This window comes from Cataglyphis hispanica, chromosome 1 (genome assembly GCF_021464435.1).
Source record: "Cataglyphis hispanica isolate Lineage 1 chromosome 1, ULB_Chis1_1.0, whole genome shotgun sequence".
In the NCBI taxonomy this organism is placed as follows: Eukaryota; Metazoa; Arthropoda; class Insecta; order Hymenoptera; family Formicidae; genus Cataglyphis; species Cataglyphis hispanica.
Genome location: NC_065954.1, coordinates 20279921 through 20301876, shown reverse-complemented (window position 1 = coordinate 20301876; position 21956 = coordinate 20279921). Strand labels below are relative to the sequence as shown.

Below are 21956 nucleotides of genomic sequence, written 5' to 3'. Positions count from 1 at the left end.
TGGCTCGCACGTGATATCGCGAGCTCGTTTACAAGTCGTATCAACGAGCGAGACTCTACTATTGTTTCGTCGCCAAAATCTGCTCTTGCTCACTGTAGCCAATAAATAAATAGTATATCGGATATTTCGAGAAGCATATGCGGTGGCGTTTCTTGGATCATCACTAATGCAACATATATAAGACGATTAGTAAGAAATCAAGTATGTAATCGGAGATGTAGATATTACACGCGTCGCGTCGTGTCTGTATTATTAAGTAATAGTACACGTGTCCACGTATGTCAAACGCGTATGAGCATATATAGATTAATTATTTTTTTCAACGGATTTCTTTCAAGCGTTTCTTAGTAGTTTTTAGGAAAAGAACGTTGTGTAACAGCGCTCTTTATTAAATTTTTCAAAGCAATTAATTATCTTTATCGATACAGCAAAACAAGGTTCGAACGAGCAAATCGAAGATCGAGCGATTTCGCGATCGCCCTGGCGAAGTTGTCGGCTAATAAAAAACATTGCGCAACCATTGTTGCGTGATAGCTAATAATAAAAACGAACGAACATACGTATACACATACACACAGCGAAAGACGCGGAGACTCCGTCTGGGAGAGAACGAGTGGGAGGAACGAGCGCGGAGAGAAGGGAGACAAAGACAGGGTGGTTGCATATCGTCGTACGTAACCAACGTTGAAGGAAAGATCGAAGAAGAAACTCCCTCCCTCAAGTATAAAATAACTCGCGAGCAGAAATCTCGACGGCTTCGTTGCGTAATTGCAGCTTCGCCAGCATAAAGAACGAAAAAAATTCAAGAGATCGATAAATCAGTTGTAGCGTCTAAATTGAACTCGCAGCATTCGATTAATAATTATTTATTTGTTAGATTTTCAAGTCATCGCGATTTCGGATTAAGACTTGGGTCCACATATTTTGCAATCGTGAGAATTACAGGCTCGATTTGAAACTTGTCGCGGAAGGTCATCGAAATCTTTATTGGCGACGAGTGGAATAATTATCGGATAGGAAGAAGAGAAGACGGCTATGTAGAGGGAATCGAGACGATGCTGGCGGTCGTTAGCTGTGATAGATGGCAACTTGTATCCATCGTTCGGTCTCACCAATGCGTTCGCCAACGAGAAATCTGATCGTAACTACTTGCGGAAGGCTCTCGGGCCGATGCCTTCCGCGGAACGCCTTAAAACAGAAATTCACTTTCTTTATCTTGGCAGAGGCATGGTGCCGCGCGTGTTTCTTCTTTTTTCTTCAAAGTTCTTTCTTCTTGCCTTCTCCTCTCTCTCTCTCTCTCTCTCTCTCTGCCTTTTTATCTCTGTCTCTCCGCAACGTCTCTATGCAACTTTACACGCACGTGTTTTCCCATGACGCATCAATTTATTTCGCAAAGCCGTTCTTCGAGTTCGAATATTCTCGTATAATCGGGATACTTGTGTCTCTTTTTTAATTTTTAAAATCTGCCACAATCGCTTCTTAAGCACGTTCATGTTCCTTGTAGCTTTGTTATCGAAACGAATCGTTCAACTATCGCGATATCTCGCAATCGAATCTTTTTGTCGATGAAGCATGCCTGCGCAATCGGCGCGTGCGGCTCGGCACGTATTATTTTTTCGCTTCACGCTGTACAAAATACTGCGATATATTTCACATTTTTTCATTGTTATATAAACATGTTTTTTTATCGCGATAAATTCTTAGATTTCTATTAGTCTAACGTAGCTTTTTTTTTTACACGATCTCGTGAAGAATATTTTTGTAGGATTCCCGGGACATAATTAGTAGATTTTTGTAACAGACTGCGACGCAGAGCGCACACAGGCACTCTGGCCTTTCCTTCGCGTGCGTTTACTTCTTCCCTGTCAACGTCATGCTCGGCTTGGCAAACGTTAGCGACAGGCAGGGGCCTCCGAAGGACGCGCGTATACATTCGCACTAATGCGTTTCTCACACGCTCTCAAAAGAGCCATTGAACGTGTATAAAGATTCCAAGTACGACGAGGTACGAAGTAACGAACAGCACGATTCCGCGATTTATCCTCGAACGAATCTTACCGTGTTTTCGTTGAAGTGATTAACGTATTTTTCGCTTTTCTCAATCCTGAGAATTGTAGATCTTTAATATGTAAAACATGCATCTCTTTTCTTTAATTTCATTCAACACCGCATTTTACATCTGAATATCGAGTTTGATTTGTCCAATTTTGAACATCACGCTCATTAATGAGATTTAAAGTATAAAGTGAGGGGACCAAGTTGTTATTTTTAACGTTAAATGCGCGGCGAGAATGTGCAGGATTAGTGTGTAAAAACTTTAAGTCTAATTTAAAACGGCATTCAAAGAGCGGCTCGGTTTGTGACATTTAAAATATTGTTTTTACCTCGCTTCTCTTTATTTGTGAACGTAGCCTTGAATTCTAAATCCGGTTTTAACTTTTCGAATCTCTTTCTCTCTCTCTCTCTCTCTCTCTCTCTCTCTCTTTCTTTCTTGCTCACCCGCTGCCTGTTTCATCAAATAAATCAATCATACGGTTGTCGAATTCCCGAGACATGGCCATGGAAAAGGATTTTCCCGAAAAGTGAGACAAAAGCTTGCCGATCTATTCAAAAACGAGGAATCTCGTTGTATTCGCATAAATCTCTGTGGCTTGACGACGACACAAGAGTCGAGGAAAAATACCGACACTAAACTTGTGCTAAACTTGGAGTCTCGAAGGAAAATATTTTGTCGACGAGATATGCGCGCGACGCGCATATCTTCGACGCCGTAGTTGATTTAGAATTGTCCGTGGCAACTGCAGAAAATGCGGACACGCCTCCGCTATGCGAGCCCGGCATTTTCCGCGAATGTCTCATCGAAAATTCATTGTCAAGGCTCATACGAGATGTGAAGAGTATTTTTTATCTTTTTTTTTTTGGTAAACTTGAATTAATTGATTGGATTTAAAATGCAGATTTAAATTCCACGAAGCAAATTGTGCCTTTTTCTCGTGTGTTTTCTTAAATAATTACATTTATGAGACGATAAAGTTTATGTAGTATTGAGGAATAATACTAATCTTTATTTATTTATTTTTTTTTTTTTTAACAAGTGGAACATTATGAACTACCGCTTATGCATCATCGCTTTTTATAAACCTGCAAGTCTTTTTTTTTATATCGTTTTTTATAGCGATCTTGCTTTTCATTCTTTTATTATGTGATAATCACGCATCTAGCAAATATACGTCGATGAGTGGAAAATCGAGGAGCGTTTTAGCATCATCAGTGGCTTTATAATAATATCATACAGCCCGTTCCCCACTTTCGACGTCGTTGCAACGGCTCCGATGCAAATGTATAAATCGTTCGGCATAGAACACTATTATCGACACGATTAGAGAAAGGGAGCGAGAGAGAGAGAGAGAGAGAAGAAGAGAGATAGAAAATGATATGGCGCATCGAGAGACACATTATCGTTCTTCTCATAAAAACAAGTATATTTGGTTAAGATTCCGATAAGAGGATACCTTTTTGCGTCCTATACAAGCACGAGACACGCACATCTACCTCATGCCTGTGTTTGACGACACGAGTCGTTATCTGTTTGCGCAGACTCCGTGCCCGTAGTGTGCGTTGGTAATTTACGTGCACACTTACACACACACACAACACGCGCGCGCGCGCGCGTGCACAGATTCAAGCAATATGTACATTTGTAAACGAGTTGTCAAGCGAAATACATGCGTACACAATTCAAATGGTATTCATAGAATCAATGCACGCACACACACACACACACACATTACATACGCGCGCGCACACATACACGCACATATACATATGAATTCATCTAAAATTTTCACGCACACCAAAAATAACACGCACGCATATACAACATAACAATATATTACCAACCGAATCGATAAGTTCGAAATGGAAACAATATTTGGGTGTTTGTATGTGATATTACAGCTTGGACGAGAATGATTTAACTTGAGGCTTAAACTAAACATATTATTCGCATGTTCTTTAGACATGGTCGCTGCTGTGATTATCACAGGTGCATCGTTTCCGTGTAAACAGGAAGAATGTTTTTTTATTCAACCTCGTTGCACTTTATTTCTCGCCGATCTTGTCTCCCTTTAAAAATCTTGCATCGTGTATTGATTTAATTTAATTTAATTTACGTGTTTTATTTTATCGCCGTAGATACAGAGGTTATCTCGCACTTTCATACTTTGTCAGTACACTCTTGCAGCACAAACATATTTTTTATTTCTTTATCTCCCAGTGTCTTATCTTGGTAATGACGTTTAAAACTTCGCTTTCGCGAATTATTCTTGATAAATATATATTTTTATTAATTAATACCTTTTTATTTTCAGGAATTTTGTCTGTTAATTATTAAATTTTAATCACAGTCGCTTTTACGGAGTTTTTTTTGGACTTTTCCGTCTCGGAAAAAAAAATAAAGATAAAAATCTCTCTCTCTCTCTCTCTCTCGTGTTACAAGGCCGACGATAAAATAATATGTATAAGATTCACTGGAATCGGTTCAAGAATTGAGTTGAATTGCAAAGTGTCTTCCTCAGACGCGTCGAATCCTCTTAATCTCTCAAAAGGTCATCTATATATTATATAATAGAAAAAATATATTTTTTCTATTATTACCGTTTATCTCGTATTTTATATCATATATATGATAATGAATATATCGGTTCTCTTGGGAAAGAAAGAGAGAGGACACTTCTTTCAGCAATGGTTTCTCTTTAATTAAGCGACGCGTTTCTTTTCCACGTAACTGACTCAGTCCCCTTTCACGTAATTACACCGTATATTTACTTGTAACTTAAATTCGTTAAACGAATTCGAGCAAGCGAATAAAGTGGAACGGACAACTTTTCTCGCTCGATTTACTTACACGCGGATGTTTTTGCCTGCGTAACAATGATATCTTATTCCATGCTTTTATTGTATCTCATTGTCGCTCAAATTCTTCTGCTTTGATAACGAAGTAGGAGTACAGTGTGTGATTTAACATAATGGGCAATCATCGACGTCTAAATGTCAAATTCAAAGGAAAAACGGTCGCGACAAGACACCCCAAAATAATTTCCACAATGTCCACTTGATTTCCGGCCATTTGTCTAACCGTCGTCAAAATCTTATCAGCTTGTCACCGTGTCTTGACATATCTTCCAAGCGTTATCTCCCACAGGGACGCAGGGTTTTACGTTGTTTATTAGACGAATCTACGCGTACCAACAGCAGGTAGCCAATAGCAAGGTTCGACATTCGATTCCGACGAGCAGATTGCTGGGTATGTCTTATTAATGTGTATGGCCCAGCTCGATGAAACAATGCCATCTGTCGATAAGATTTCTGCTTTGAACAAAGATGCCTTTGCATGTCAAAGGAATTGTGTCGTATATATAGATATATTTTTATGATATCTTGATAATATAGATATACTCGATATTAAACGACAAACAAAGACATACCCAGTGGATAATCTTGAAATTTACAGTATTTTCAGTAATATATTGATTATGCGCGCATATATCTTGATTTTTATTATACATAATTATGTTGTTTTTGTTTTAACGAATTTGAGTAATATTTAACTCAATTTACGAAAAAAACATGAAACCAAAGATAGAGAGAGAGGGAGATAATGGAAACAATTTTCGCTACTGCCGAGTTGAACGATAAAATATTTATCGTTGCCGAAATGGGAAAGAATAATTTTGACATACATTTAATTCTTATTTTTGCTACAACATTTTCCAAGGTCTCAGAAGTAACGTTGCTTAATTTGGATTGGTCACGTAATAGTTTCCTCAATATACATGGCGTTGTCGTTAATGTAATTGCGCTCTAATGTTTCTTACTTATTATGAATAATTTTAACATAAACGAGCATAAATGCTAGAGATATATAGCACGTATTATTCACGTATACACGAGATAAATGACCGCTATAAATTGCACAAAAATCTCATGCACCTTCTTCGATTAAATCGAATACTTCAGAAAATTATATGGCGAACAAATTATATTTTATTTAATATTAGCAAAAATAAGGTACCTTGTCTAATTCTTAAGTAATTCGAATTTAACTTAAGATGATTTATCAGTGCAGGAAGAAAAAAAATATAAGATTGTCGCGAATAAAACATTCTTTCCGAGTACCTCGTGTAGGATCTTGATCTTCGGCGAACGTCAAATTTGGGCGATTATTGAAATCTGCAACCTACTGACATACTAATCGACAGCATCGTCATCGCAAACACAGCCGGTTGTCGCGTAGACATTAACAAACTAGACAGATTATGCGAGCGTACTAATTATTTATATAATTTAAATACGAATCTTTAAAATATACAGATAATTATACATTTGACAAAAGGAAAGTTAATTTCGGCAAAAAAATTCAATTAAAATTCGAAAAATCGATAATCCATCTTGTGATAGATATTATACATTATTCAGATTTAACTATGATGGTTAAGAGTCAATAGAAGCAGAAAGGAAAAAGAATAAACGAGGTTGCGCGCGACTCATCCGACGATTTCGTGCAACGACACTTTGCGTGATTCACCCCGCCTCTTCGCGGAGAGCAGAGAAAAAGTATGCCGCTATAAATATAATGCGTTCCTGAGTCATCGGTTCGCGCGATGTGCTACCGATGGTTGGCTCATTGGCATTTGAAATCGCCAACCTTTCACGCGTTTTCGCGACACTATCCGGACATTGATCGCAAGACTGAGTTCAGAATTTTCCACCCTCCTTTCCCACCATCCTCCTTATAATTCGTTTCGTGCGAGTGCATTGGAATTTATACGACTTTGGATCGAATCGAGTTATCGATCAATGGAATGCGTATCCCAAGTTTCTCTTTCAAATTAACTCAACTCTTGTCGATCGAGTCCGCGCTCGCTTTTCCTCCAAATTGTATGTCGCTTTCTGCCACTGTATGATGTACAAAAAATCGGAAAACTCTTGAAAAATTTAATGTCTAACGGTAACTTTTTTTCTAAGCAAATATTAAGAATTAATTTCAAATGTTTAAAACTAAAACTGAAAATTTTTTATATAAAATTTTGATAATTTACTTTTTTTTTTTAAGAATTTGAAATAATTAATAAAAATTTGATTTTATTATGATTAAAATGTTCTCTTTTTTACATGATTAGGCTATTGTTAAATTGCATTTGTCTGTTTTTTAAAATAGCTTTTAGGAACTAGACGTAATATTATAAAAATGTTATAGACACGAGTAAAAGAATCGCGTATTTTGGATTTTCGACTGAATAATAATTTGCGATAAGCTCGTACAAATGAATTTAAAAATAATCATCTCCACGCGCGCGATAAAAGTTGTAGGTGTGCTTTAAACGTGCAAACAGAAGAATTCTTTAAATCTCGCTTTCTGCGGATAATCGCACGAGCTATTGCTTACATTAGCGATATAATTATCAAGTTTGGTCGCTTTATGATCGGCGCGACATGACAGCACGAGTAAGAAAATGTCAAATGAGCGATAAGCATATTTATAATTAGCATTTGGCATTGCTTGTGTATATATCCCAAGTATTGTACATAACTGCATATACAAGTCTGGCAAAAGTACTTATTAGTCTTTAAAATAGATTAAATCCTCTTTTCAAGCGTAATTATTTTAGCATTTTGATATTTAGAAAGTCGACAAAAGAGAGAGAGAGAGAGAGAGAGAGAGAGAGAGAGAGAGAGAGAGAGAAGATATTATTTAAGATAGTTACATATTTAATACTTTCTTTTCTTGTTTTGAAACTGCTTTTTTTTGCTTAAAATTTGCGTGTGAATTTAAGAAATTCCTCGAAATGTGTCATGTGAAAATATCGGAAGCAAATATTTTCCATGCGCATTTTTAAACGATGTAATTGAGGTTTGCATCAGATATTAAAACCGAAGGCTGCGAGAAACTTTCTAACCCAATTCCGCGAATTATTTGTGACGCTGTATTAGGCAATTGTCGGTTGATACTGGGTCTAGGTCCTTCTCAGACAAGGAATACCAAGTTGTTTGTCATTGTCTCTTGTAAGTCATGGCGAATCATCGTTTGAAAAGGGTGAGACGAAATAATAGCGAAAATTTCAGGTTTTCTATTTGAAAAAAAAGAATGAAAAATGAACTTTCTGTGTAGGTATAAAAAAAAGATGTTTTGTAAAAGTTCTAAAGTTCTACAAAAATTCACAATTATGTATTGTCTATTCTTTTCCGAACAAAAAGACTATAAAAGAGACTTAAAAACTATTTTTTTTAATCTCTCTTTAGAAATAGAAATAGAATTTCTATAGGATTACTTAGAATGACATTTTTATTTAATCTTTTGTGGATAATAACAACTCTTTTTCTATATGAAAATGTTTCTCAGATAGTAGATAAAATAATCTTGAATAAAAAAATAAGGATTTTTTTTATACAATAGAAAACTTTATTATGAAGAAAATTTCAAAAGGTTTTTTTTATCTCCTCTCACTCCTTTTCACACTCTATCTTTCCATCGTTTTAAGGGCAATATCGCTGATTAATGTTTAGCGATGTCAATTTCATAATCATTGCGCATTCCTCCATTGCATTCGTGAGCAAGCGAGCGAGCCTAGACGTTTTATTAAGATTTACGTAATCCCTAAGCGAAGAGATTCTCGACGTGAGCAACTTTGAAATTCTTAACAAAAAATTTATTGCCGTTATTGGATAGAGCTTAACCTGAAAATTCAAAATAGAGAGAAGCCCACCCGGGTCTTTCACAAGACAACGTGTTTATGTCGCAATGAAACGCTGAATCTTCCATCATCGGAATAACCGTAATTCAACGTGTTACATTAAAACACAATAATGCTCATCGATGTATAACAATTCTTATAATAGCTCTTGTTGCGGAAATGTTTATCACAAAATCGAAAAATTCAACTGTATTCAAATTTTGCTGTATTTTCGATTTATTTTTATGTGAATTATTCATTATCTTTATAAATATTGATTAGGAATAATATAATTTTTCAACTAATACACACATTGCGGAATAATTTATCATATTATATTTTTGTAAAAAGGTATTATATGTCTTAATTTAAAGATATAGAATGATATTCTCATACAGATCATATATTCTATTCTTAATAAAAAAAAAAAATTACTGACCGAAAAGATTTGATTGTTGCTAAAAAAAAATTCATTAAATTATGATATCAAAGAAATATTTACTCACAAAGTAAAACTTTTATCTCACCTTTCTAGTAAGAAATTTCTTTAGAATTCTCTCATGTTCCTTTTAAATGGTCCGATAAGCAGCGTGGCGAGCAGCAACTGTCATAGTGTCGTTTCGTAAAATCATCAGCAGCTATAAAATTCTGATGGGAAGGACAACGTCGGCGTTGAATAAGTAAAGAGGTTAACGAGCTGCCTAATTCTGGCGCGGAAACAGATCGATTTTAACGAAAGAAATGCATATCGGAAGACTGGATGTCGGCGGAATCGATTATAACAATTAGCGACATTATTTATCTCCGAGAGATTTTTTCCCCAGAAGCCAGCCCCGTCAAGGGGCTTCTTACACAAATCCGATAACAACTACAAATAGATTATCCGTCGCGGAAATCGAGCTTAGGGCGAAAGCACCCTTTTTATGGATGCGCTAGAAATCGAACGATTTTGAGGGGGAAAAAATTTTGTGATGTTTGAATGATTTTGATAGGAATTTGATTAATATAATATACTATGCGTATTTAATTATTATTCACATTACATTGAAGAAATCTGGAAATATCAATAAAAGAAGACATCGTTTCATTTATGGTTTGAAATTCTATCAGTTTATAGTAACTACTTTTTTTATCTCGTATTGAGAGCATCTGAATTTAATTCCGAAACTTTATTTTTCATTCTGGGGGAGGTTTCATTTATATATGAATTGTATTGTATTGATCATTTTACTTTGTACCTTAAATAGACGGTAAAAGAACAATTTCTTAAATATTAAAAAAAAGAGCTTTTTAATAAAACTATATATTAAATAGTTCCAAAATAGGGTAATTTGACTGCTTGTTAAAATTTCAAAGTAAATGTTAGACTGAACATGCGCATTGATGTCGAAAGTAGAAAAAAAATTTTGACTCAAGAGATTACTATCTTATTTTTTTATTTCTATTAATAATGGCATAAAAAATAACAAGATGGATAAAAAGATATCTGACTTTTTTTAGAAACTCTTTTTATATAATTATTAATCAAATCTTGATCTTTAATCTTTCGCATTTTGTCACCTTTTATTATCTCCATTCGTCGAGATTGAGAATAAATTTTGGGATGCTAAAATTTGGGATGCTAAAATTTTGGGATGCTGTAATTTTATAGACATATAAATGGAGAATCGCGCGAGTCGAATAGCATATGTTCTTGCGTCGATATAGCTATGCACATCTGCTGCGATTCTTTATTTACGATCACGTGAACGGCTTTGAAGCGTGGCTTCGCCAAGTATCGGTGCTTCATAAACGACTGCGGTAACATTTAGCCAAGCATTCTGCTACCCGCAATCCATCAGTTTCTCCTCTGTAGTTGGTAAAGGAAATTTATTTGCATATTCTTTTTGATGCGAAATGAAATAGACGCGCGTGTAAACGCAGCCCTCGCAAATTAACCAGTGGCCGCTATTACGCGCGACGTAACAATATAATTTCCTGCAATAATACTTTATGTGCGTGTGTGTGTGTGTATTTGTGTGAAACTCTTCACAATAAAACTTTTTTTTTTTTTGCGCTACTAGATTTCGCAACCAGTGCGGCTTTCACTTAACGTGATTTAATTCGTGAACTTTCGAGACGTCGACGATAGAATTTATCGTGTGTCCGTTCTAATCACCGTCTTAAAAAGAAAAAAAAAAAAAAGAGATAGCTAGCATAATTATAAAAGTCACAGTCGAGTCAAAATATTTGAATAAATGGTGAAATTTCATGTTCCATTCGCGTATCATATAACTCTTGCGAAGAAAACATGTTTCCCCCTCCTTCAGCGCTATATCTTTTTCAACTTTGCAAACTTGAAAATAAAGGCATCTCGTAAGACATTAAATACTTACTAAATAAAAGGTACTTTCGTGCCTATTCTAGAGGAATGGACTAGAGGAATTCTAGAGGACTAAATTATTATTATCGTACATCCAAATTTTCTCTGAAAAAAATGACATGTTTCCTTTAAAATTTCTACTTAATCTTTTATTATTTTTGTTTCAAGAAATGTAGTAAGTTAATTAACGCGCTCGATCATTTCGAGTTTTGTTGAATTGTGTGTAGAATAATCACGGCGTTTCGCGACGATTCGTCAGCACGAAATCGGCGCAATGTTACTTTCACTTAGGGCGATTTATTTTCTGCGCCGTCGATGCGCGTGCGAATCGAACGTGCCTACCACCGTTCGCGGTCGGCGGAGTTAATTAACGGCATCACTTGCGCCTATACGCGTAATATGTATATATGCTTGCCTGTGTCCGTGTCCGTGCTCGAAAGAACGATAGAACAACATGATGATGCGAGGAGCGAGGAAAGGAATATGCAGTAGAGAAAGGAGAAACAAAAATACGATGAGGTCACCGGTTGGTTCGGTTTTGAATCGAGACACACGGTATACACGTGCATCTTTTTTCTTATTTTCCCGTAGACATAAGGAGCACCTATACGATCACGCTGATGACCTTGTGCCAGATGGAGCCTCATCCTAAGCCAGGGACACTCGGTCTCTCCGATACGCTTATCTTTCGTCTCGCTTCTGTTTCACCATCGACCGTGCATAGAGATACGGCTACGAAAAAGCGTCATTGTATGACGCTTCTCACTTAATGCAACGACGTGAATTGGTTGGATACGTTCGTTTTATTCCGCTAAAGTTAAAGAATCAAGTAATCTTTTCGTTAAAATTATCTAATTTTCCGTATTACCGAAAGAAAGAAATAGCTGCTTCAACAAATTTCGTTTATCTCTTTCGTAATAGAATAACCTTGATAGACATCATATCATATACATAGATTTTTATAGAGAGAAACATTTGACAATTCCATATGTTTTATTGCGAATCTCGATCACATACTCAAATGTCACACACGTGCGGTTCTACACGTGTGTCTAAGGTCGTCACATGTATTTGTCATCATAAACGATAAAGTAAGTCGTCACCAGTGCGTACATCGGCAAAATTGCATCTTCATGATGGGTTGATGGCCTGTGTACGCACGTTTTTCACTTATATATATGTTCCCTTTTTCACTTATATTGTCCCCGATATTGACAATGCGGTCGCAGCCCAGTGAAAGTTGCTCTCCTGAGTTCGTCGATCGATCTCACCGCGGGATCATTTCAGTTGACCGGTTGCTCTTTTCTCGAAGCTACACAATCCAATGTCACAAATCCAAAGAAAATTTTAAGGAACAAATGGAGGCATTGAACGGAAAAAGTGAAGAAAATAAATATAGAGGAAACGCAATAAAAAATTTAATGAATTTTGATAAAGATAGATGTTGAAATAAGCGATCAAAGAATATATCGTTAGATAATCTTCTCCAATCCTCTCTAATCAGTAATTTAAGAAGAAACGAATTTTTATTTAACGGAAAAGATCTTTCCGATATCTTCGAGTTTGAATTATCGGGGCCGTGTCTCTCTCATGAAAATTCCTTTCGCAGAAAATATCTCTCGGCCGCATTTCTCGACTAAAAACGCCCCATCTTTTGTCTTTCTTCGATGACGTATACCGAGTTATTATTTACACACATGTCAGCCGTCTACCAATCTTCACGATTCATTCGATGCGAATGACATGCGTACTTATATATTTAATTCTTTAAAGAATTATCTGAGCGACGTATCTCACTGTCAGATATAACACAATGAAATAAATAAGTTTTATTATTAATATCTACTTTTTTGATGACGATTGCTCTTTCGAAACCAATTTACTGTTTCTGTCTTTTGCGCGCGCGCGCGCGCACACATACATACATATATAATTTAAGAAAACATAAATAAATTTTTAGAGCCACAAATATACATTGCTCCGTTTAGGATTTTCTAAATCATTGATTACGTGATGATTGACGACAGATATAATACGGCAAAATTATTATTCACAGTGAAAATAATAATCGGAATTAGAACATATATTCCCCCCAGCGGTGGATAAATTGAGGAGATAAGACTCATTAGCAAATTTACTGCATTTGCGTCAGCGATAGACCCGACCATCATAATTACTCGTAATTTTTATCGTGGTGCATTCATTGCCTCTTTCGTCGGCCGGAATCTTTCTCACACACGGTAGCTACAAATAATTTACATTTTCTTGTTTATAAATGATGATGCTATTTACATGCTGTATACAAATTCACAAACTAAGTTTCCAATCATGCGTAGACAAATAAAACGAAAATTAATTGTGAATTGAAATGAGTGACCTTAAGAATGTACAATATGTTAAAATTACATTTATTTACAACTTATCGCAACGCTTTATCTTATCTCATTCGTTAATGTTTCGAGACTCGGGTTTGAAAGATTGAATAAAATAAAATTATAGGAATGAGCTGGATGGAATAAAGTAAATTAACATACATGCAAAGAAAATATATATAATATTATATTTTTTTTTTAATTTTTTATTATTTATATTTTTATAAGATTTTACGTTAATAGAAAAGTGGAAATTATTATTATTATTATTATATACATATAATACAGGGTGTCCCATTTTTAATGACCACCTCAAATATCTGTTGACTAATACATTTTAGAGAAAAACGTTTGACACAAAAATTGTAGGATTCAAAAGGGGCCAATCGACGATCTTAGATTTTGTATCCGTGTATTAGGTTCTGTCAGGTCCAAATCAATTTTGCCAAATGAAAATCTCCATATTTTATTGCATATTTGTGTAGCTTATCTCGAAAGCTTTTCAAAACGATATGTAATAAAGTATTTTTTTAAGTTGTTTATATCTTTAATTTATTGTATCTTAATCTGATATACTTTAATATAAAATATCTCTTCAAATATTTAATTTTCAATAATTTTACCGTAATACTTTTATGTACAGAATAATAAGATGAATTAATTGATGTAAAAAAAAAGCATTGTAAATAATTACATACTTTTTTTAAAAAATAATTTTTTATACCAATTGACTACAACTTTTGTCTGAGACATTTTTCTCTAACATGCATTCTTCGAGATATTAACTGTCATTTAAAATGGTACACTCTACATATGTGTATAAATATAGTAATAATAATAATTTCCATTTCTCTATTAAATATACATAAAACGTTATGACGTATAAAAATAATGTGGATTCTGAAATGAATGTGAAAAAGATATTTTTTGATATTTTTTTATGACTATTCTTGATATATACTTACGGGTATAACTCGGCGATTTAGCCAACGATGCGATGACTCGATGCCGGCGCGGCAGTAGCTCCTGACACGTAGGAATGTCGCGAATGCTACGAGCGGCGATTATCGTTCGTTCGTTTGTTGTTCAGCTGTTGCTGTGGCCTTAAGTACCGAAATAATTTCGATCTGGCAACGTGAGTAGATGGGCGGTTTACTACTACATTTGTTATATCGTTCGTACGTGTAAAGCATACCGAAATAAATCGTTGACGGTTAAAATTATCCCTCCACCGGCACTTACTTAAATTGCGAAAAATGCAATCCGATACTGTGAGACAGAGAAAATAAGGAAGAAAGAGGGAGATATATATATATAGACAGAGAAAGGCAGAGGACATGCCTTTATGCATTGTCCCACTTGTTACGCCTTTTTATACATACGACATAAATGGCAGCTTGATAGAATGCGATTATTTTTAAGAATATTGACTCAATGACATTATGTATAACGATTTTGAGTAATGCTGAGAAATTTTGATCTGGATTTTTTTATTAATCAGAATTTTCTCAACGAAATTTTAATTTTAATTACGCATTTTTCGAAATCTTCTCGAGTTTTATAGTTAGATTTTTTAACTGAATCTTTAATTAACATTTTGTTAAAATACTTAAAGTGGAATAAAAATAAGATTATATTCTCTACATGCATACATATATTGAATTTTTCAATTCCTAATTTAGTTGCTTTATTATGCTTGGAAAAATTAAATATGTTTATGTGGACGAAAGGCTCAAAGCAGCCGAGAAAAAAACCGCTATTCTCGTTGAAGTTGACCTAAGGATAATAATTTCCGAGTAATTCTTCTCTCGATCGGGACCTTCGCGCAATTTTTCTCTCTCTCTCTCTCTCTCTCTCTTCTTCACCTTCCCCCCTCCCTTCCTCATGTATCCGCACAGCAGCGTGAGAATCCGAACCGGCTGGTCGATGTTCCGGCTGTGTGACGGACACAATGAATACTCGTCTGGGACACGCGAATCTCGCAATGCTATGGCGAACCAAAAGATAACCGGTCAGGCAACAAACACAACAGCCAGCCGTCCTTCCGCGCGCGCAGTGAAATTTAAATGAGCGCTGTGCTCCCTTCACAAAACTTTCATATTGCATTCTCGCGCGATTCGACCTTTCGTTTAAGAGACGACGTTGACGACGACCACGACGATGTCTATCCCAGCTGATCGATGGAAGGGGGGGCAGGATTGGCTTGGGGAGCCCCTATGGCCTCGATACGTGAATGTCCGTGAGAGAAACGTCCTCCCTTCATCGCCCCCCTCCCCCCCCCTACCCTTCGAGCTGTATTACGTATCGCGTGTATTGTCTCGTCATCGTCGTCACCATCATCGTTCTCTGATGTTCATCGTCATCGCGCGTCAGTCTTCTTTTACCACATGATCTAGAATGTTATATGTTATGTCGCGTTTATTGCGTCACCGTCATTCACGAAATCTGAGTTGCATGTATATAAATAACGACTTTTTTTTATGATCTTTTTTTACGATTCATTTGAAAAAAAAAATCGATATCCTACTCGAGCGACAATCAACAATCTTGGTCGCACGCTTCTTTGAAGCTCTCATTGAAATTGTCAGATCTCTCACGATGTATCCGATGATGCATGCTTCCGATGACGCGCATCCGCAATTACTCGCTAAGAGTTTAAAAAAAAAGAATAAATTTCACGTATCGCGTGCAGAGAAAGGAAGGGGAATAGAACAACGCAAAAAGGGAAGAGAGAGAGAGAGAGAGAGAGAGAGGAACGAAACAACGACGGGCGCAAAAAGGTGGGGGAAGAGATATATACGCAAAGTTGCGAAATGGTCAGTCGCGCTCGACTGCCTTTCGATGAAATTGAATCACGAAAAATTGCCAGCCGGATCCCGTTCGCACTTGCGTCAATCGCAGTTAATTCTTTGGAAAGAGTGCCCTGGCTTAATTTATAATTCTAAATTTACTTTCAATTTATTTTAACAATAGAGTCGATATCTATTATCTTAAAGATGTGCACGTAGATTTGTAAAGATAAAATATGAAAGATTCTCTTTGTTTACATTACCGAAAAAAAAAATATTATATCGCTAACTTGTTTGCGAACAAAGGGGAAGAAGCCTTATATGACGTGCTCCAGATGAGCAACAGGTACACTCGATATATTGCAAAGGGTCGAATGTAGGTAATCGTAGTTAGTTAAATCTGTTTTTTTCTTTTTTCTTAAACTATAACCGCACTTTTGCCAAAGTTTTTGAAAGCCATAAGTTTGCTCGCAATTTTTCTAATTCAATCGGCGCATATGCACACATATATATGTCGAAATGTCATTGTGTTGTCGTGCTTTTTCCCGCGAATTTGACCCATGTCATGATATCAAAAGAATAAATGCCACCAGTTCACTTGTATTGCAGTATAAGCGAATCACTAAATCGGTCTATCATTTTTTAATATTTTATTATCTATCCACATATTCATATTTAACTTGTGCATTGTATTTTTCTTTTATCTTAATCTATGTTAACATTGAAAATTGTGACATTCATACATTTGATTAAATTGAATGTGTTAAAATCGAAAGAAAATGCTATTAAGAATAATCTAATTAAATCTTTCGAAAGGATCAAATTTAAAAATGCGAAATTTATTTATAAGAGAACACATTATTATTTCGTAAAACTTTTTCTAGCTTAAAAAAGAGAGTGAAAGGAATTGACGATGAGTAAGATCGGTATTAGATAGCTAAAATAGATACGGGTGAAAATGAGTACATGAGTGAACTTCATGTATCTCGGCGGGTATATATCCGCGACTATAAGAGAAAAGAGAGTGCCATATATATGTATATACACACTCATATAATAGCTGGTAGAGAGACGTGTAGAGAGACGGATACTATCGCGTAAGCTGTCGTAATTTAATGCGATTTTATTAAGAGGACAAGAACTAACTAGCACGCTCTGCGTGTTCTGATTTCAGAAACTCAGCATTCCATCCATCCATGGAATTATCGGATTCACCTTTAGTCTTTCCAGCAATCAGGACATCGAGGGTCCTCAAGGCGGCTTCGAATGCGTCCGACAAACCGGCCCTAAGTACGTATCGATTATTGCGATATAACAAAAATTTGCAAAGTAATATTTGCGTATTTAATTTATACATTTTATGAATGCGAGTAGTTGTAACAGTCGTTTCGAAAGTCGGAGTAGATAAAAACGTTAAATATCGCGCAAGCGATCATTATTTGTTTATTAGATACATTGACGAGAAGATTTTAGATTATTGTTATTATATATTATAATTAGTAGAAAATATTATATATGTCACGATGGCTCATCATACGCAAAATTTGCCCTAGCTGAAACATAATGTTTCGTTGAATATAGACTCGACATACGATGCGGTAACTTGGAGTAGTCTCCTCGAGCATAATCCCCTCAATCTAAACGGAGCTACGGAGTAAAAAATTGTAGAGCATCCTTGACCAGGTGGTTTTATCGCGGCAACTTGACACACTAAGCGCTGTTAGTGAGCTAGCAGGTGTCGACTACTGGCAACTGCAACGTCATTGAACGGTTATGCTTGCGTTAGCAGAACTGATTCAGTGACTGGTAGTGCTTCTCGTACAAAATGATCTCGATGACATAACGAATTAATATTAAAAATATAATTGTAAATAATGATTTTCTCAATTTGCTCGTCGAGTCGCAATTCATTTTCCAAATAGTAACAGGTCGATATGTTTTACATATAAATGTGATATATTATTATACATACATACATATATATATATGTGTTTTTATCCCAATGAATGTAACAATAATGACAACACTTTCTCTGTATTTGATAAAACTTAAAAGTATCATTACGTCTTAACTGTATTGTATAATATTTTTGAATCTCGGACAATTATCTTACTTGTCTCTTTGTTTAGTATTAAAAAGAAACCGCAATACACAATAGATTAACAAATTTAATTTTTCACTCTCTCATTTTTCTTCTTTTCTTTCGTAGAAGTCTGGAGAGCCTCGGCGCCATACCGTACAAAATGCGAATACAGGCAAACGACGACGTTTACGAGACCACCAGGCACAGAATGGCGGTCGCCGAAGAGAATAACAAGAATAAATGGTACGGATATTCCCACGAGCAGCGGGACGTATGGTCGTCGTCGGCTGTTCGATCCTTCCGGAGAAAGAGACTTTTTCTTTTTTCTTTTTTTTTGGAAAAGCGCGCGTGCCTCTCCTCTCTATTTCCCGGTCGTCGAGCATCGGCGGAACCATAAATAATGCTCGTGGTCTTACTTTTACAAACTTTCGCCCGTAGATACGGTCGCGCTTAACGGATGTTCGCGCGATTCACGAAGGAATTTACGACACGTCGTCGCGGAAACTCGCGAAAATTGCATGCACGTGGATACGCGCTTTCAGATACATAGCTCGCGCGAATATGTCATGTCGTCGCCAGTATCTCAATGCAGTTGACCCTAAAATAAAGGAAAATCTAAAGATATTAATATTTTATATACAAATATCTGTGGGGATATATAGAGAATACATTTATATACAAACATTCGCACTTTGTTGATAGAATTAATAAAATATTTATTAATATTATTATATCGCATATATTTACTATTAGAATTATATCGTTCATTGACACTGCAGCTTTATTTGCATTGCATGAATTAAAATCGCGTTATCTGTCAAAAGATAAGCGCTTGTTTCTTTAAATTTTTTTAAACGAGAACACGCGCGAAATGCGATCTTCGGAATCGATCTTTGCAATTGTTAACGTGATTCGAATACTCGCTGGTCTGCATCAACGATGAAGCTAATTTATTTAGCTTCATCATCACGGCCAAGGTGAAGGGCGCCTCACAATTGCAATTTCGTTACGGACTTGAACATTTTTTTGCCTCCCCTTGCAGTGCTTTATCGCGGCTTGCGTCAAGAAAAACGCGTCAGGAACGTGCATCAACAATCGGATCCTTTTATGACAATGATGTAAATGCATTAATTGTACGAATACACGAGGCTTGGTGTCACAGAAGACCGGCGGGTTTAATATACTTTAAATATATAAATGCTATAAAATTTTTCAATTGCTTTTATTTTTTAATTTTTAATTATTTTTTCTTCATTTTTATGTATTACTTATAATATATAATTAGTGCGCTAAACAATTTCAAAGTGTATATATATATATATATATATATATATATATATATATATATATATAATTTAGATTAACGTGCATCATTTTGCATTCTTAGTAACAATTATATGTCGCTTTTCCAGTACGAGGGTGATCAAAGCGAACGGTCCAGATATCGGACGCAAGGTGAAAGTGCAAGTACCCGGAAGGACGATACCACTTCCGTCATCGCATGCAAAGCATTGGGAATCTACGACGAGCATTCCAACTTCCGGCAGCAATCAACACAGAACGTCAACCAACAAACCGACCGCTAGCAATAGTAGTAATAGTAATCATGTAGCGGCGACTCGCAGTCCGGAGAAAAAAGTTTCCGATATTATGCGCAGGCCACTCAAGTAAGTGCATTAACGAATCGATACAAGGATATGAGAGAATAAGTTACGCTCCAATAAAAAACGCGGAAGTAAAACTGTCAGATTAATAAGATGAAGATTCATAAATATTTAAAGTTCAATTCAATGAAATTTTAAATAAGAAAGAAATTTATTAAAGGCTAATATTTTGTTATTGCGTTAGGTTAAAATGTATTTTATATTTTTCTATGTAACAGAGAAAGACTTATCCACGTCCTTGCTTTGAGGCCCTACAAGAAACCTGAACTTTATGATCGTATCAATAAAGGTGAGACAAAAACGTCTCTTGAGCTTCCCGAAATAACTTCAGTTGCAACGATATTAATATTCCAATAAATTGCAGAGGGTTTAAGGGAGCGAGAACGACCCATCATGACGACGATCCTGAAGCAAGTGGCTTACATGCGCGACAACACGTATCATCTACAGAGGCATATTTGGAACGATGTGCAAGAGGATTGGCCTTTCTATACAGAGCAAGAGAGGACAATGCTCAGGAGGCGGAAACCTCAAAACCTTACGCCACCCGGCTCGAGTGATGGTTCCAGCGGTATGCTTTAATCACAATATGCCGTTTACATACGTTTAATTTTTTTTTTTTTTGGAACAATATATATATTTTTCTTATATATTTTTACTCACAGGCAGTGGTCAATCGCCCAATTCCATCCACGCGGGTTCACCGCCGGCGATCACAGCACCCCCGCCTAGCTTGCTGAACAATAAGAGACCGGGGTATTACCAGGGTAGCGATGGATTACCAACCAAGAAACCACGAATATCGCACTATAAGAAACCCGAACCTATCTCCTTCATCCCCGCTGGCGAAAAGGCATCTGGTAGCAGTTATAGTAATAATAACAGTGGTATTAGTGCAACCGCCGGTGGTGAGCGTGCTGCTGGCGGTAATAGTGGTTGTGGCAGCAGCAATAGTGCTAGTGGTGGTGGTAGTGGTGGTAGTACTAGTAGTAACAGCAACGGCAACGGCGGCGGCGGTCTCGATGGTTGGGAATCGAAGCAGCAACGTGAACGTAGCAGTCGTGCCGATTATCGAGTTGAAAGGACAGCGAATAGTGATGTGCTACGTGGTGCTGGAAATGGTTACGGCGCCACTGCTATTCCGAGCGGTTCCAGTCGATCATCATACCTAACGTCGTCACCTAGTGACAGTGAAAGAAATAGCCATCATCAGAGCGGTGGCCACGGACGCAACGGCAATATCGCGACGGTCGCGAACGGAAATGCCGGAAGCAACACGAACGACATAAGCGCTGATAGGAAGGATCGAAGTGACAGGAGCGACAGAAACGATCGAAGTCGCGAAGCGAGGGAAGAGAGAAATAGGGAAAGGGAGTGCAGGAATAGAAATAGTGTCGTGAACGACGCGAGTGACGCGATCTCGCTCGCTCGAAGCGAAACTTCCAGCTGCAATGTTCATGTTTATAATGATAATGCCAGTTCTACCGCAATGACGATTTCGCCGCTGACTGATGAATTAGAAAGGCCGGGAAGTCCTGGGGAATATCCCGATTATCTCACGTAAGTAAATCTGCTATGTTATCGATTATACTAATCTGCGAAAATAGCTTCGGATAGTAATGAAAAATTAGATATTCTCTTTATCAAATATTGCGAATGAATTTAACATGTTTGCTGATCGATGTAAAATATTTCAACATTACATTGTTTTATATTTGTACAGGTATTACACGACAATAAGTAACGCAAAACAGAAAAGACGTTATAAAGAAGAGTTCTATGCAAACTATGATGAATATTGCAGATTGCACTCTGAAGTGGTTGTAATCGCGAACCGCTTCAGGCATTTGTACAAACAATTTCTAGAGCATAAACAATCGGGCAATCTGACCGAGTGCGAGGTATCGTAATCATTTATAGATATCCTTTTTCTTGAATTAATGACTGAACATCA

General features: G+C 36.5%; 1 protein-coding gene across 1 annotated transcript in view; it reads left to right on the top strand.

Annotated features, from left to right (window-relative positions):
- The window catches only part of LOC126854211 (RNA polymerase II elongation factor Ell), a 79630-nt gene that overhangs the window by 46567 nt on the left and 11107 nt on the right, over nucleotides 1-21956 (top strand). Inside the window, exons 3-9 of the mRNA XM_050600743.1 lie at nucleotides 17430-17545; nucleotides 18465-18581; nucleotides 19751-20005; nucleotides 20221-20291; nucleotides 20367-20573; nucleotides 20668-21562; nucleotides 21726-21903. Coding sequence (XP_050456700.1) covers nucleotides 17430-17545; nucleotides 18465-18581; nucleotides 19751-20005; nucleotides 20221-20291; nucleotides 20367-20573; nucleotides 20668-21562; nucleotides 21726-21903 — 1839 coding nt within the window. The remainder of the gene's footprint in view (nucleotides 1-17429; nucleotides 17546-18464; nucleotides 18582-19750; nucleotides 20006-20220; nucleotides 20292-20366; nucleotides 20574-20667; nucleotides 21563-21725; nucleotides 21904-21956) is intronic.